The sequence below is a fragment of the Dama dama genome, chromosome 11 (assembly GCF_033118175.1).
Source record: "Dama dama isolate Ldn47 chromosome 11, ASM3311817v1, whole genome shotgun sequence".
Taxonomy (NCBI): domain Eukaryota; kingdom Metazoa; phylum Chordata; class Mammalia; order Artiodactyla; family Cervidae; genus Dama; species Dama dama.
The window spans coordinates 75,595,932-75,614,756 of NC_083691.1; the positions used below are offsets into that span (position 1 = coordinate 75,595,932).

At 43.2% G+C, this 18,825-nt stretch overlaps 1 protein-coding gene across 2 annotated transcripts in view; it reads right to left on the reverse strand.

Annotated features, from left to right (window-relative positions):
- PRKCE (protein kinase C epsilon) overlaps positions 1 to 18,825 on the reverse strand; it is a 532,535-nt gene that overhangs the window by 318,569 nt on the left and 195,141 nt on the right. For both annotated transcript variants that reach the window (XM_061155486.1, XM_061155485.1), the window contains exon 3: positions 5,442 to 5,505. In XM_061155486.1, coding sequence (XP_061011469.1) covers positions 5,442 to 5,505 — 64 coding nt within the window. The remainder of the gene's footprint in view (positions 1 to 5,441; positions 5,506 to 18,825) is intronic.

An 18,825-nucleotide genomic window follows, 5' to 3' on the forward strand; every position in this document is an offset into this window, starting at 1 on the left:
TATACCTAACTTTTTCTTTTCAGCCTTCAAGCTTTGCTTCTTTCTTGAGTTTCTCTGGGTTATTCTAAAGCTTCAACTTATTCCCATTTGGAGAACTCCTGGTAACACCAATTAAGCACTCAATGTGATATTATCTTGCATTTGTTCTCTAATGCTTTTGTCCTGCAGGTGTCATGGATTCCTAATAGAATTGCAAGTCCCTTGAAGGCAAGGGCCATGTGCTCTTACAAATGCTATTTCTCATTGTCCACTTCCCAGTCCCCAAATTCAGCATGGACACCAAACTTGTCATATTCACTAAAATACATTAGTGAATACTCTTCATCTGAATGAACGGTCCTGATTAATGATCTGATCATCAGAAATCACTGGATTAAAAAATGCAGAAATTCTAAGAAAAACAGTAGAATTCTTATAAGCTAAAGATTCAGTGGGACTCTGGAATTGGAAAGATGTTATCTAGATAAAAACCACCAGTGGCAGAGTGTCAAGAGGAAAGCCTGCCTCTCTATTTCAACCCTGAAGGCAGTGTTCTAACGCCTACCATGGACACAAGGTAAGAAAGATTATTAATCTGCTGGGATTTGAGTCTGACCAAGACTTAGTTATGGATGCATCTTACAGACAGCCTGAAAAGGAGCTGACCATTCCTAAACTGGGACCATGTAAGTTTTCATTTCATTTCACTGGGAAAAAGATCTGCTTATTTATGAAAGGGATTCTTTGGGTCACCTTTGGATTCAAAACTAAAAACTTTACCTTCGTCTTTCTATAAAAAGCTTCCTGAAGAAAAGAACTAAACTGTTAAAAGCAATGAGGAGGTTTTGCCACATAGACACAGGGGGGTTCATTATTGGGGCCCTAATCCAGGCAAGGCCCTGAATCATAGCCAGGAATCAGAACCAACAGGGTCTTGTGGTAAACTCTTCGGCCTTGGGCACACCACTTGACCTCTCAATGTCACCATCTCCCGCCAGGAGATGTATGTACTTGCTCTACACACATTATCATCTTAGAAAGAAGCAAAGCACGTTTGATCATGTCTACCAGTCTGTGCAACTTGAAAAAAGCCTAGAAGAGAGTTGCAAAGATGAGATAAGATTTCTAAACTCTCTCTTCAGAAAGGTGAAGGAATTTGATTGATTCAACCTGAAGAAGAGAGATTTAATAACCATCTTCAAATATATGCAGGGCTTTTCACCCAGGGCTAATGAGAGTGTGGGGACCACATGTTCTGTCTGCACTGAGCAGAGAAGGTAGAAGCCCAGGCTTAGGAAAACAGACATTTATAGCATTAAGGGCGGCAAGACACAGACAAGCTAATGAATGTTCTTCTGGGGAATACTTCAGTGGGAGAAGGGTGGTGACGAAAGAGAAAGAAAATGGGACAAAATTATGGGAAAGTCCAAACTCTGCAAAAAGCAATCTCATAGCCCCTGAAAGATACACATATTACTCTATGAATTTCCTCTTTGGCACCTTGCTCTATTCTTGGACCTTTTGCTTATGCCATGCCCCAGAGTCAGAAACGTGCCCTCAAACTGTTTCCCTGGATACCCTGCCTGCTGCTTCTTCCGGAGCACTGGGTTAGAGCGTTGCTCACCCCTCTGCCTTCAGGTCTCCAGGGCCTTGACGATATTGTCAAGCAGCCCCTTCATGTGAGTACTCTGTCCTTAAAGCAGTCCTATCACAGTATCAAAACCTACTATACATCCTATTAGCCCCATTGATGGCTGAGAAATCTGAAGCTCTAAGCTAGTAAACACTGGAGCTAGGATTTAGGAGTCCATCAGTCAGTGCAGTCCACCGGTCCACTGACTGATAGATTTCTAAGGCTCTCTTTTTACTCTCTCCTCTCCCAGAGATGAGACTGAATGCTTTCTGAAGCCTATGGCAACAGAAAAAAGAAAACAGGGCTTGCTTTTTCACCCACCTCTTCATCTTCCACTTCCACAATATGTACTAATTTCCCAACCTGATCTAACTGCAGTATTTATGACGGATGTGCCGCAAAAATCTTTCCAGTTGCTTTTATCTTCATCATTTTATTGGAGAAACAGTTTGGGGACCCAAACATACCACTGAGATCCACTTCCTGTCCTTTCTATTATTGTCTAAACTCTGAAAAACTCTCCTGGGTGAACATGACACCTGGATGGAAGGTGGGAGAAGAAGAGCCTAGAAATCTCTAGGTCAGACTCTGATTGCCCCTCCTCTGGGAGTCTGCAAATGATGGCTCATTATCATATTACTATAAAGAATAGAAATAATATACAAATTACATCACAACAAAGGGAAAATATTAACTAATGTCCACAACAGGAAATAATTATTTGCACAATTGAGAATTACATACATTGTTTTTTATGCTTCTGTTGCCTAGGCTAATTATGCTCTGATTTAAGTATCTGGTGAGTCTGTGTTTACCAGGAAGCCCCATGGTCATTACCTATGACAAAAGCAAACACTAAGAGGCACCGGTGCTTCTCCAATGATTCAGTGGGTAAAGAATCTGCCTGCAATACAGGAGACAGAGGAGAAGTGGGTTGGATCCTTGGGTCGGGAAGATCTCCTAGAGGAAGTAATGGCAACCCACTCCAGTATTCCTGCCTGGAAAATTCCATGGACAGAGGAGCCTGATGGTCTAGAGTCCATGAGGTTGCAAAGAATCAGACACGACTGAACAACTAATGCACAAGAGGCCCCCAAGTCTACAGCAACACATAAAACATTCTGAGAAGGTTTACTGCATGGGATAATGGAGGTAAAGTCCTTGGCACAGTACCTGTCAACTCCTTCTACTGGTTACAGATATTTCAGCTTGAGCTTTGACAGATGTCTATTCAAATTATACCAAAGATCAAAACTGCATGACCAGAAATGACCTTAACTGTTATCCAGCCTGACCCCATACGTCTGAGGTTAGGTCGCCTGGTTTAGCTAAAGCTCATACCAGTCAAATCCCATTATGATGAACTACACAGGACAAGCAAGCAATGGAATTTTATTAGACAGTTAGAAATCACATTAACTCCAGCTCTAGCAGACGTAAATGTCCGGGCTTTCCACAGTGTGTTAGCAAGAAAAAAGAATCCTTTGGCACATCCCAGAAGAAGGGGGTGTATTCACACAGCCTCACCCCCACATCTTTCCCTGAGCTCTTTGCTATTTGCATGTGGTGTAAAGTTTGTGCAATTGCTATGAATATCTTTTTTTCCATTGATGGGACTGACTGGAGCACTTGAAACAGGCAAGCTGAAGGGATGCTTGATGGCAGAATAATAGAGCAGTGACAATGTCAGCTGTGCCTCATTGCAGCTCTCTTTTTCACCTTTTCTCAGAATACAGAGTCAGGAATTTTCACTAAAGAGAAGGACTTATAAAAGAATCAATGAATGTCCGCAGTCTGGGTGTGACAAACCTGGTTTTCCCTGGACCCTTACCGTGCAATCAAGGTAGCAAAGGTTGTGGCTACTTATTCTCCATTCCTCTTCTCACCCTCCCAACCTTTCCAAAAACAAAACCCCCTTTGGACCACGAGTCCTCAACATCCCAGAGCAGGACAGATGCACAGAACACAAACAGAATGCACCAAGATCAGCTTCTAGGAAGAGATTGCTGGAAGTCCCTCCCACTATCCAGAGAAAGAATTCCAAACCCAGGAACAGCAAGAAAAAAGAGGAGAAAGCTTCTCCTTTTCTTCAGAGCAACACATGCTAGCACTTTACTGAGTCTGGCATGTGTCAGCATTTCCAAAGTAAACTCTGTTTTCTCTAGATGAAAGAGATAAAAAAAAATAGACTAAGAATTCAGTCCAATGAAAACTGCTTTGGTCATTCACATGCAATAAGCTGTAGAAGCAAGAAGAAAAAAAACAATTGCCTCTGATTTATTTATTCGTTCATTTGTCCATATCCTTTCCTGCTAATGTAAAAAAAGGACATCTTCTATAATTTGCAAGTCATTAATTTTTTCAAAGGAAAAAATAACCAAGCCTCCCACTGATTGCCCAGCATATTGGCACAGGAAGTACATATTTAATTAATTATCCTGTTGCATATAGAATTATGTAAGGGAAAGGGGGGATTGATTTTTCCCATCAAATGTTTCACCCATATTTCTAACCAGGAGACCACTGTAATACTGTGAAGTATGGTAAATTTGGGATCAGTCATTATGTTAAAAGTAACACAAGGCTTTACCTTACTGGGTGCTTTATTTCTTAATCCCATTTTATTATTTTTTTGCCCTTTTGCACATCTTGAATATTTCAAACTAAATATTGTTAAATCTTCAAATCTTCTATAATAGTTTTCTATTCTGGGCTGTTCAGAGCTGAGAGTAGAGAAGGAAAGTTGGAAATGCTAAAATGTAATTGCAATAAAGAGCAGAAAATGTAAGAGACCAATTTTGGAAGGATGTTTAAAGTTTTAAACCTATGCCAAATAATTGAGATCTATTATAAGAGAACTGACTTCTATTATGAGCTCCATATACACACAATTACTGAATTATTCTGAACACCTGTTGAAATCAGATGTTAACAGTCAAATAAAAATCACCAGGCACACCTGTCAAGTGCATCATTTGACCAGCTCCTTTGAATTTGCTTGCATAATCCCCCTCTATTACAGAACCTTAAACTAGAGCTTTGTCCCTAAAATTTGGGGGTTGTGGCTTTGGCTTATATTCCCCAGGATTCCAGGGAGATGCTGTAAAAGGCCCAAGTCTTCCAGCCAGGAGCTGTGCCTTTCCCGGCGAACCACAACCTCTAACCTCTATCTTTTCTCATTGCCAAGAGGAACCTGCCTTGCCCATCCCATCTTTCTGCCATGACATTAAAGCCAACCATTCTGTCCCCTGCCCTCAGAGGGAAGAGGAGAAGAAAGATGGTCCCTATCACTAAATTTCAGTCCTAATTCCCAACCTCCTTAGAGCCCAAGTCTGCCACCACCTCCCTGTTCTTAAGTGCATATGTTCATCCCAAAGTCCTAATTTATCCCTCTTTATAGAAGTAACATTTCTATTAAAGCTCCAAGAAATAGGATTCTGAAATTTGACACCTCATTTATTTCATTTCTGACTACCCTTAGACCAACTGGCTTTACTTCCGTCCCACTGCACACACACAAACCCCATGCGAGCTTCCCAGGAGAGGCGGCCGCCCTTCCAAAGCCTGCCTGGCATCTGCGCCTGGGAATGCCTGCTTTACTGGTCTGACTCTGTAAGATGAAAATCTTCCCTCTGCTCCACCAGAGCTAACAGATGGCTGGTCTCTTTTGGTACATAGGCGTAAACATCTTCAAAATAACCTTTTCCTTTAAACGGTGCCAATTAATTACATGTCACTGTAATATGTCCCAGCCAAAGATGGAAGGGAGAGACCAAAAGACAGAAGGGTCAATAGACGAGAACAATGACGAGAGGTCACACTCTCCTACCTTCACCCGACGACCCCGAGAGATCAATGATCACATACACTCTTCCTTCTGGCTCCAGATCAATCTGCAATTAAGAAAATGACAGTAACTCTGTTAGTGCATCGTGGGGGCAACCTGAGAGTTCATGACATTTCCAACCCAAACTGCTAAAACCTAGAGTCACAGCTCCATTCAATCCATCAACCTGCAACATGGAGAGTGCTGGGTGAATTAGGGGTGAGGGAGAATCAGCATTTATGGGATGTCTAGTATGTTCCAGATGCACTAATGATGAGGCTTGATGCATCCCCAACAGGCAGTGCCATCCCATGGGCTCCCAACTGGAAGCGGTTTTGCTGCATAAGCAAAATGTGACAACACAAGGAACTGCACAGGGACACTTGACACAAGGAACACTTATGGGGAGGACACAAAAATATCTGGAGACATTTTTGATTGTCATGACTGAAGAGGGAGTGGTGCTATTGGCATCTAGTAGGTGGAGGCCAGGGATGCTACTAAACATCCTGCAGCAGACAGGACAGCCCCCACAACAAAGGATTACCCAGCCCCAAATGCTGACAAAGTCAAGGTTAACAAACTGTGTTATCCTGTTTCACAGATAAGGAAACTGACCTCACCATTCCAGGGTAAATGGCAATGCTGAGATTCAATGCCAAGACCGTCTCCAGAAGCCCCTATCCTTTATATGACATGAATTGCTCATGGGAGATTTAAAAAAAAAAAAAGCAAAAGACATTATTCCCACTCTCAAGGTGCTTATAATCTCACTGGGAAGTTAAAAACAACAACAACAACAACAGAGAACAATGCCAAACCCAGCTTAATGATGAGGAAAAGAATCAACTGATATAAGGTATTCTGGTGAATCTGAAATCAGTATAAAAGAGCAGCCTGGGCAAAAAAGGGAAGGCATTCCAGATGAAAGCAACATCATAGGCAAAGGCTGGGCATGTGAGTGGTGCATGTGCAGAACTGAAGGGCCCCATGCTCAAGGATGTGCTGGCACCTGTGTTTGGCAAACCCCAGCCTCTACCAGGGTTGGGAGAAAGCCAATCCTACTAAATTCTTACCACCAACCTTCTCCACCCACCCTTATACCCTCCCTCCCCACCTCCCAATCCAGCAAGCTACTTCTATACAGAAGCAGGCTGATGAGCAAGGTCAGAGGAGCTGGGCCTCTTGTAGTCAATATCCTTCTGAGGTCTGAGTTGTCCTTAGAGAGAGTGTGTTCTCCACGAGAGTAGTGACTCCGGAAACCCTGGATCACCAAGTAGCCCTGGTACCCACCCTCGCCTTCCATCTGCCTGTGCAGAGTTCCAGTTGGCTCAGTCGTGCCAGGCTGGACTCCTCAACAAGCTGTGAGTCTCTTGAGGGAAGGAACTACTAGCCCCTCCCTTTCTTTTCCATAGTCCAGCAAAGAGCAGGCACATATTTAGCAAGTACTACTTAGGAAGGGTCAGTCTGGTGAACACCTCTTCCTCCTCCAAGGTCAAGGTCAGTTACTGCCTCCTTTCTGAAGCTTTTCCAGATATTCCCAAGTCAGAATGAATTACTCTTCACTTGTGTTCTCATAGCACACACACGTATCTCAATCACAGCCCCTACCAAGCTATAATACACTGCAGTGTGTCTCTATTGTCAGCCTGACAGAAACTATGACAATCCTATTTGCACCCCCCAGTGTTTAGCTTACTGTCTGCTGGTCAGGAGACACGCCCATTAAGCCTCTGCGGAAGTGGGGAAAGGCTCTGTGTTCCAGAGCCTATTCTGGGATTATTCACTCCTTCAAGCCCCTTCCCTAGGAAGGAAGGAAGGTAGGTGCTTTGCACTAAAATGGTATTCCAAAGAGGCACGAGGAGAAGAAGAGGTAGCTATACCTGGAGCACCAGAGACTATGAGGAAAAAACTCACGGTGAACTGATGCTGTTTGGGTCCCTGCCCCCAACATCTCGCTCCACTCCTAATCCACATTCCCTGAGCCATGTGTGAGCCCCACTTTCTTTCCTGACTCAGCCTTTCAGTGGTTGAGAGGGCTGATAGTTTCCCTCAGAATTTTAGTTCCACCCATAGGGGTCTTTGACGCCCCTCCCCACCCCAGATGAGGCCCCAGTGATCTTTTAGGCACATTCTCAGGGCAGGGAGGGAGGGAGGGCAGAAAGCTCTCAGGTAGCTCCACAGTGGCCACTCACCTGAGCTTGAGATCGAGTTTGGGGTACAAATGGGAGCCAAATAACACACTGATGATGCCAGGAGATGACTCTCTGCACCCCTTCTGCCCCAAGAGCCCATGATTTTTAGGTTTTTAGAGAAAGAAAATGTTCTCCAGCATTCTTACCACTAGTACTGTCCCCTGCCACAAGCATAACCTGGCCCCTGCACTGAATTACAAACAGGAAAACCATCAGTCGACTCTACTGAACAGAGCCCAACCAAAATCCCGTCCCTGCCACAGTTCAAAAGTCTCAGGGGCCCCCTTGTCCAAAAGCATGGAATTTAAATAATGTATGCCTCTTAGAGATTAGATCATTCCTATTAAACCCTGCCGGCAAAATGAAACACTTTCTCATATCCTCCAAGTCAAAGATTTCCCATGACTGTGGATTTCATTGGCAAAGTACAATGGTATCTAAGAAAAGCAGGGAGGGAGACAGCAAAGGAATGAGATGGGCCGCGTGGCCTATCGGAAGGCAGGCTGCATGCCTATCTTTGCAAAAGGGGAGTGAGAACTTGTGTCAAGGGGGAACAGGTCATTGATGATAAAATGTATTAGGATATTAACATTCAAGATAGCAATCAGAAACCATTTTAGCATCCACTGCTGTCTCAATGCCGATGAACTGCATTTCCAAACAGAAAAATAGAAATTAAGCTATTAAACATGCCAAGAGCAACAAAGAGCTTTGCAGCCTGGGCAGATGGCCGCGGAGTGCTGGCTGAGCCCCAAGCAAGCTGAGTGAGGAGGCTCTGAGAATCCATCCAGTGTGGTGTGACTTCGACGTGGATGACTAGAAAGGTTATCAGGTACAAAAAGGGGTGGAATGCGTTGCAACTTCATGGCCAAATTAGCTTAATCACAAATTCTGCTCACAATTACGTGGTCTGGATAATGAAGCAATGTAGGTGCCCAGCCCTGCAAAACCCCTGCAAGCTGAAAGCCAGCATCACCACCAGGCAACTGGCACTACATAAAAGCAGGCCTCCTCCCTCCTCCCAACCATTCCCAGTTTATTCTCAGTTTCTTCTCCTAGACTTCAGGTTCCTCCCAATTCTCCCAGAGGCAACCCCATTTGTCAAATCACCTCGAATCTCATGCCTTTATTTGATGCACTTTCCCAGATACTATCTCCGTTTTTGACTATGATTCTCTTTCAACCTTCAGCTGAGGCCAGAAGCAAAGCGGTAGAACTGTGGGGGAGATAAACACAACCTTTAGAGTCAGACCAGGACTGAATTCCAGTTTTGTCACTTGCAGGTCAGTCAATTATGTATTCTATTTGAACTTCAACCTCTGTCTCTTCATCTGTGAAACAGGTTACTGTGAAAATTCCACGAGACACACATACAAAGCACTTGGCACTTAGGAGCTACTCAGTATATAGTGGTTAAGAGTGAATTTGCTGGCTCTCCGGCCAGAAGCAAGAAACTATCTCTTCTAAGCTTCAGAGCGCTCCTCAGTGAAATGGAGCCAATAACGGGTGCTGTGACACTGGGGCTGTCCTGATGTAAAATGCAAAATCTATGTACAGTGCATAGCATGGTGCCTGGCACAGAACACTCAGTAATTGTTGCTGCTATTGTTACTAAAGGCTTCCCAGGTGGCTCAGTGGTAAAGAATCTAGCTACCAATGCAAGATATGCAGGAGACTCAGGTTTGATCCCTGGGTCAGGAAGATCCCCTGGAGGAGGAAATGGCTACCCACTCCAGTATTCTTGTCTTGGAAATCCCATGGACAAAGAAGCCTGGTGGGCTAGAGTCCATGGGGTCACAAAACAGTCAGACACAACTTAGTGACTGAGCCCAATGACAGTTGTTATATTAAAAAGTCAAGTATTTAAATTCGCTACTTAATCCGATGTAATGTTTCTTCCACTGTATCGAACTCTCCCCACCTTCCCCCACCACAAAGCATTTTCTTGCCCAAAGTTGATGTTACTTTATATACTCCAGTACATTTGATGACTTTACAGTGCTTTGAGTATCAGATGTAGAACCAAGGTGAGAATGCTGTGCTCTCCCCTGGCAGGAAACCCAGGGGCAAAAAATGGCTATAGCCCCTGTTCATCAGAGGGTCATGAGGTGATTATTAGATAAGAAGTGGAGGATGACAACATACTGTCTCTACTAGGCCTGGGACACTGTACTGAGTTTTTCACCTGAATTAGTTCACCCAAACTCTTGTGAGGGCTTCCCTAGTGGCTCAGATGGTAAAGAATCTGCCTGCAATGCAGGAGGCCCAGGCTTGAGCCCTGGGTCAGGAAGATCCCCTGGAGAAGGGAATGGCAACCCACTCCAGTATTCTTGCCTGAAGAATCCCATGGACAGAGGAGCCTGGCAGGCTACAGTCCATGGGGTTGCAAAGAGTCAGACAGAGTTGAGCAACTAAACAACAACAACAATCTCCCATGAGGCCAGTAGTACATATTCCCCACTTTTCAGATTGAAAAACTTGGGTTCAGAAAACTTTCAGTGGGATTCCCACACAGTGCTGCTGCCTAGAGCACACAGGAGAGATGACTCTGATAGGGTTCCCATCTCAAGCCCCATCCAACCAGGATGGGCAGCCTCTGGCTGTCCTCTGTGGGTTCACTGTCCTTCTCAGGGGAACTGACTGGCTCCCCAGCCAGGTCAGTTTAAGGCACAGCAGTGCCCTGAATGCCTTGCCTATCCTCCTTTTCCCCCACTTGGGGAAGGTCTGGGCATAAACAAGATCTCCATTCCTGCAAATTCAGTACAAAGCAATAGGGAAAGAGCTCAAACCATCGAAACCAGCAAAAAGCCATCTCTGGAAAGCAAAAAGACCTACAGGCACTTTTTTGGATGGTGCCTGACCCTTCACAAAGTCCTTCACAAGCATTATTCATTGATTCCTCACAATTAACCTGTAAGGTAACAAGTATTATTAGCAACATTGTAAGGATGAGAAAACTGAAGTTAAGGAAGATAAATAGACTAGTGAGAGCACACACAACTTCAGGGGCAGCATTCACATGGTGGTCTCTGGGGACCAGTCCTCTGGTGCTGAACAGTCAGGGATGAGTGGCAGAGTCAGAACCTGCCCCCTCAGTTCCCAACTCTCAGCAACCTCTGTTCCTCCCACCACACCACACCTGTCCAGCAAGAACTCTGACCACTGGACTAGCACCCCACCCATGCAGCCGGTTTAGCTGTCACTGCTGTGTGTCACTGTGCATGCCTGTGTTTGGGGGTAATGGGGTTTGAGACAAAGGAGGTAAAAAATTCATAGTCAAGCTTCCCCCAACCATAGGCTCCACTTTCACTGAAGACCTCGAGGCAAACCTCTCCTCAGAACAGCCCACAAAGGTCACAGAGGCCCCATCTGAGTTTCACTTCCTTTTCCATCTGTTGTCAGGCACTAGGGCCTGGAAAGAAGCAAAAGGGAGAGAGTGGGTCAGAAAAAGATGACTCCAGAAAGGAGAAGGAGGAAAAGAGGCTGCACCGCCCCTGTTACACCAAATAAGTTCTAAATAATAGCCTGTTTCTTTTATTTCCTGGAGGAGGGTGGGAAGTGAGGGAGGAGGAAGTGGGAAGAAGGAGGGAGAAGACTCGGGGCTTCTTTCCAAGGCAGAGGACCCACTTCCCAAGGCCTGCATCCTCTTTATTGCTGGCTCTTCTCCCCTGGAGACCCCTTGGGCACACTACCATCCCCAGAGGTGCTGGGCATGGAAGAGGCAAGCCAGACCTAGCAGGAGCTCTTCAAGCAGCAGGTGGCCTGCCTCCTAGCCACTGCTTCTGGAAGGCAGTAAATGTGGAGACCGCAATGGCTGCTCTTGAGCAGCTGCTGGGTGCTGATTTTGGAGTTAGCAGCCAATTAAACTAAAGACTCTTCATTAGAGGAGTTTGCTGCTAGCTTGATGGGTAGAGTGCACTGGCTGGTTAAAAAGCAGAGGGTGCACATGTAATTAAATAATTTAAGAGTTCCACTCGGTTCACAGGCTTCCAACAGTACTTACTTTCATGAAATAAGGGGAGAGGAGGATGGCTTCTATCTCAAACGCCTTCCGTGGTAGCGCAAAGATATTATGAAGACTTTCGTGTATATCCTGCAGGGCAAAACTCTGCCTATCCAGCACACTGGAGGCATTTAATAGTATTTATAAATGTTGGCACAGTGGATGAAAAGAGGATCTGCACAACTGAATTATGGAGATTATTTACTTGGGAAGCCATCACATAACCACGTTCATGCGTGCTCTGTTGTGTCTGACCCTTTGCGACCCCATGGACTGTAGCCTGCCAGACTCTGCTGCCCATGGAATTTTCCTGGCAAGAATATTGGAGTGGGTGGCCATTTCCCACTCCAATATTCCCCACTCCAGGGAATCTGCCCAACCCAGGGACTGAACTGATGTCTCCTTCACTGGAAAGCCATCAACCCGGACACGATGTTCCCAGTGGCTTCATTCGTAACAATCAAATGCTGGGAACAGCCCAAATGTCCAAGAACAGATCAATGAATAAGTAAACCAGGCTGCATCCATAAGATAGACTTTTCCTCAGCAGTAAAGAATGAACTCCTGGTATACACAACAAACCGAATGCTACGGGAAAGAAGCCAAATACAAAAGAGTACATACTATATGGTTCAATTTACATAATGTTCTAGAACAGGCAAAACGAATCTATCATGACAAAAAGACTATCAGTGATCTCCTGGAGGTGGAAGTGAGAATTGGATTCAATGAGGCATAGAGGATGACTGAATGATTTTGAGTTTTGTATTTTACAATGGTAAAGTAAATATTCAATTTTTTAAAAAGAAGCACAGAAGAACTTTTGGGGAAGATGAAACTTTTCTGTATGTTGATTAGGTGGTGGTGACATGAATGTATACATTTGTTAAACCACATCAAACCACACACTTAAAATGGATGCATTTCTTGCCTGTAAATTATACCCCAATAAAGTCGTTTTCAAAAAAGGAAAAAAAGAAGACATCATTCCACATAAGGATTGCTCTACAATTTTCCTTTAAATAATAAATCATCTTCCCACCCTCAGGGCATTTAAAATTTCATATTCCATTTTTAAAAATAAAAGGGTTCATTCAGAGTTTTTCAAGAACACATCTGTCACCCAACATAATGTACACCTACCTGTGTAGGCATATATTCACACACCCACCCACGTGTGCAAAACACTCACAGCCACCTTCTCTTGTCTTTCTGTGATCAAAATACAGTAAAAGCAAGAAAAACATCCAAAATGTAGGTTCTCTGCTGAATTATTTAAACCTGTCTTTCGGTGTGTGGATCTCAATTTCCTCATATGCAAAACAAAACAAAACAAAACAAAAAAAATAGGCCAAATGTTCTAGAATGGCTTTTAATGACCTCAAGGACCTAAATATCCATGACCAGGAGACACTTGAATAAATCATGGGAAATCATTCGGTAGGTCACTACGCAAGTCCTATAAAAAGAAGGAAAAGATCTAAATGTATTGACCTATATGAAACTATCTCTGGGTTATAGCAAGTGGGAAAAAAGTATAGTGTAATGGATATATTATGCCAGGCTATCATGTGAATAAAATGGGTGAGCATATGGGTATACAAACACACACACACTCATACTCGTTAGGCAGAGATTCTCTCTAGAAAGAGTCTTAATCAACAGGAATAGAAACTGTAGGATTGAGGGGCCAGAAATCAGAAAAGGAGCACTATTCCTTACTCTATGCTCTTTTGAACCATTTGACTTTTAAAATCATGTTCCTAACCTGTTTGCAGGGCAGGAACAGAGATGCGGCCCTAGAGAATGGACTTGTGGACACCGTGGGGGAAGGGGAGGGTGGGACCAGCTGAGACAGCAGCATTGACATATGTATATACCACCACGTGTGAAATAGACAGCTCCAGGAAGCGGCTGTGCAGCACAGGGAGAGCGGGCTCAGGGCTCTGTGATGATTTAGAGGGGTGAGACGGGGGACAGGAGGGAGGCTTAAACGGAGGGGATGTATGTACACACGACTGATTCACAATTTGTACAGCAGAAAGTAACACCACATTGTAAAGCAATTTTACTCCAACTGAAAAAAATTGTGTCCTTGTGTGAACTTGCCACAATATTTAAGTCAACACCTTTTTTCACTACCTATTTCTAACCTCCCATCCCCCAGAGAGTAGCTTGCTTCCGTTCCCAGACACATCTTAAATAAACGCCCCTCAAAACTGGCTGACACATTGCTTGCCCATCCCCCGTAACCAGGTCCCAGATACCAACAGAGCAGCAGCCAACATCTCCGTGTGGAAGCCCTGTTGGCTGAACTGGAGGCCTGTTACAGATTCCAGCTCCCCACAGGCCACAAATGGAGTCAACTCAGCTAGCACCTGCTTCCTCTTTTCAACAGGCTCAGAAATAGACCCAGAGAGCTGGCTCCCTCTGATGACAGAGGTGGCTAAAAGCAAATAAGTCTGTGTATATAGACGCTTTCCTGAGCTGAGAAAACATCCAAAAGTGCCAAGTCTAATGCCAAGGGTGTGCAATGGCTTACAAAGTATAGCCAGGTCAGGGTGTCATTTTCCTCTCTTCTTTCAGGGATGACAATATATGTGTAATCCATGAGAAGCTGCTGAGTGCAAACAGTAGGAAATGCGACCACGTACCTCCAGTGTTTTGAAATAAAAAATACTCACTACCCATCTGCACTTTGCATTTTGCTTTACAATGCTCTCTCTCACCTCATAAACTTGTATCCATGTGTTTTATTCCATGTTTCCTAATTTTTACACTAAGCCAATCACAGTGAATGAGTGTCAATGCTCTGAAGCTAGCCTAACCCCAGCTCTGCCTGTCACAAGCTGTGTGGCCCCTGCTTCAATTTCTTCACCTACACATTTAGAATGTCAGTGCGACCTGTTTCAGAGTGTTGTGAGGATCAAATGAGAGGGTAAAGCACTTGGAGCTGGGCCTGACACACCGCTAGAATCCTCTCAATGTCAGCTGTCAAGTCATTAGGGTTATTGCCTGCCTAGACTTTGAGACCTTCTGGGGAAGAGTCACATGTCCCTTTTTGGGGGAGGAGGGGTCCACAGTTCTTGATCCAGGACTGGGCACATGGCAGGGAAATCAGTAGAGATTCCAGCGGAATTCAATGGATCCACGTGGAACAGAGCCAAGCCTCAGTCAGGAGCTCAAGACTGTGCAACCAGAAAATTTATCTCCAGACCAGGAACTCTTCTGTCTCTACAATATCATAACTTAGCAGGACCTTCACCAATGGCTCACAAAGGTGTTCGGTTCCTGACTCCCTTCAAAACCCAAGACATTATAACTGTATCTAACACTTTGAGCATCTCAAAAAGAGAGACTCATTTATTCATGCTAATAATCACAAGTCTAATAAACACCCTTTACTAAGCACTTTGCATATGTTATCTGGATGAGAGAGAGTCTTATCTTAACCATTACAGGAATGAGAAAACTGAGGCTCAGGGATTTCAGTGGCTTGCCCACATCCTCACAGCTTGAAGAAGGGGAGCCTGCACTAGGTTGGGCTCTCCAACTCCCTATCCAATGCTCCTGTTACCTTGGGCCAAATCAAAGGTAAGGACTCAAGGAGATCTTGGAGAAAGAACACATTGTGAGCTGTTCATGGAGCCCATGATGTGTGCATGAAGGCAGAGTTGCTTCTTGGGAACAAGAATAATCAAAGTAAAGCTTTCTCATTGTCCTCTTGGAGTTCATAGTTGAAGGAACACCAATCCCACAGCAAAACCACTAGGAGGTTTGGACTGTAAAACACAAACACAGGGCAGGATGCCCAGGTTCAGGAAGTAAGTGCCGTCCTAGAAATATTGCTGTATTGAAATTTTCTGTATAACAAGTCCTATTTGCCACTGCTTTGCATCATATCATCATTAAGCGACTTCCCTGGTGGCTTAGAGGGTTTGCCTGCCTACAATGCGGGAGACCTGGGTTCAATCCCCGGGTCGGGAAGATCCGCTGGAGAAGGAAATGGCAACCCATTCCAGTACTCTTTCCTGGAAAATCCCACTGACAGAGAAGCCTTGTAGGCTACAGTCCATGGGGTCACAAAGAGTCTGACACGACTAAGCAACTTCACTTGCGTCATATAGTTGGAACCATGCCTGATGAGGAAAAGAAGGGTTTTATAAAAATCACAGAGGCATGAAAGCTAAGAATCATAAGCTACTTTGAAAACACTTGGTTCAAATAAGCAAAGTAATGCAAATTTAACTAAGGGTAAGATTTTTTTCTTTTGCCTATCAAATTAGGCAAAGTTTCTTCAGGGCTATGTATTCTTGAGTTATTTGTTTATTAAAATATAAACAAAATTAAGTACCATGATGTGTTCAGTTTTTAAAAATCAAAGCTACATGTGAACTTACAATGAGAGACAGCAGTCTCTTGCCCCATACTCCCCAGAGGAAGCCAATTTTAATAATTTCTATTTGGGTTTTTCTAGCCCTCCCTACAGTGTCCTTAAATAATATGTTTATACCTCAATTTCCGGATTTCTTATTTTAGACATTTGCTCTTGCCTTGCTGCTGTGATAGATGAGGATTTAGTTCACTCACCACCTCACTTCACTTTCCTACCTCTACAAAATAATTACACACTACAATTCTCAATTCCTTCTCTATTCTTGTCTACAACTGCAAAAAAGCAATCTAAATGTCAATTTCTTGATTCATCAACTATAGACCACATCCCTTGACCTTCCACATTATAACTGGAGACCATGAATACTTCCAGCCTCACCCCCATCCTTCACATCTTTACCATTCGACTATCAGTGTTGACAGGCATCCCAGGTGGCTCAGTGGTAAAGAAGCCAACACAAGAGACACGGGTTTGATCCCTGGAGGAGCAAATGGCAGTCTACTCCAGTATTCTTGCCTGGAAAATCCCATGGACAAAGAAGCCCGTGGGCTGCAGTCCAGAGAGTCACAAAGAGCTGGACACGACTGAGTCACTAAGTATGCACACATCAGTGTTAACAATACTGACATTCTTTTCTAACTGTAGTTGAGTCCCGTGTTTTGTGTATATGTTGGTTCCAACATTTGAAAACGAATTAATAGTATTTACATAAAATTATAACTTTGTAAATGATATCACATATATTTTCTTTTTCATGAGTTCAATGTGACAACCCATATGCCACTCAATGAAGAATATACCTGGCATCAAATTCAAATAGGTTGCTTTTATTTTTATTTTTTTTTCACTCTACCAATTGCCTTTCTCAGATCCTTAAGTTTCCCCTGGGCTCCCTTTTTTTCAGGGTCTGCCCTTCTGGCGACCTTCACTGTCCAGTTCTCCCTAATCTGGGCTGACTGCTCTCTGGTCTCCTGCACAGTTGTAGTACCATGATTCATTTTCACTGCTCTACTGGATGCAGTCACTGTTGCTGGAATCCATCATCTTCCTTGTTCTGAGCTATTCCCTTGTTTTTGCCAGTAAAGTACATTCTGATTGATATATTGATTAAGAGTGCATAGAAAGCCAGCTTTCTAAGACCTTGCATGCCTGTCTTCACACATGATTGATAGTTTAGAGGTTGGATATAGAGTTCTAGGTAAAAAAAAAAAAATCATTATCAGAACTTTTTCTAACATTAGTATTGCCAGTGGACTCTAATATCAGCGTGGTTGCTTTTGTTTAGTAGGTGACATTGTTTTGTATTCATTCTCCGGAAGTTTTAGGATCTTACACCATGATTATTAACGTGTGGTTAGTAGTCTGCACTGTGGAAGTTTTAGGATCTCTTGTTTATCTTCAAAGTTCTGAAATTCCATGATATGCCACAGGGTATCTTTTTTTTGTTGTTGTTCATTGTACTTGTTCTTTGGATTTATTGAATTTGTGGGATAGGTTCTTCTATGTGTCCTTTGCTATTGACTTCTTCATTTTCTCTATGAAATTCCTATTATTTGGCATATTCTACATATAGACCTTCAAACAGTCACTTGCTTTCAGCTGCACATCTCACTCCTGCCTCTGGGGTGGCTGAGTCTCCATGCCTGAGCTCCTTGAGGGTTCTGTAGAACAGCTAGCTCTAGGTGGGGCTCTGGTACCCCTCCACACATGCTCTGGGCTATGGCTCCTTTGTATCTCTATTCCATCCCATGGTTGCCACCTGCCCACTCCTTTCCCAGAAATTCACTGAAATAGTTTGTTGATGGAATCTTTCTGCTCACTTATTGTTATAAAATTGTATCTCCCATCATTTTACTTTCCCATTATTTAATTGGGACCTTGAGAAGGCAAAGCAATCAACGTATTTGCTCACCTTGAATGAAAATTCCAAAGACATATCATCTTAAATGATATCCAAGAGCAGAGGAGAAATAGGCCCCCTTATACACTGTTAATGAAGTACAAATTGGCACAAAATTTGTAGGGCGGTTTGCCATTATATCCTTTGACCTAGCAATTCCATTTCTGGGAATTTATCCCAAATCACACATGTGCAAGAAGATTTAAATACAAGGATCATTATTACAACATTTTGAAGAGTATAAAATTAGAAACTAATTGTCCAATAATAGCAAACTATTTAAATAAATTGTAGCATATTCAAATCATTAGATACCATGCCATTGCAAAAAAAAAAACAAAAAAAACTTTGTAGAATTATACTTAATGACATGGAAAGATATGCAAAATACAGTATTAAAAATGGGAAGAAAATGAAATGACAAAGGAATATGTATACTATGACCCAATTTTTTAAAAATAAAATGTTATCCACAGAGAGTGAAATAATGCGTGATTTTTCTTTGTGCATATTCATAGCTTTCTAAACTTCATCTTTTCTTCTACCTTCTACTATAACCTTTGTGATTTAAAAAGTCAAACAATAAACTTGTTGCTTGAATGATATTGTGTGGCTCAGTCCCTTCATTTACAGGTAAGGAAACTGAGGCACAGTAAGGTCAAGTGATCCAGTCAGACATCTCAATAAATTATCTATAGCTGAAAATAAAGACACTCAGTTATCCTGATTTTCACTGCAGAATTCCTTAAGGTGCAAGCTAAAAATGGGACAAATTATGTTCACTTTACGTGCTTCTATAAAAGTATAATTTTCTGGTCAAATGTTTCACAGCACTACTCAATCCTAATCACTAGTTACAAGGGGTTAGTAGCTAGGCATATTCCTCATTTGGG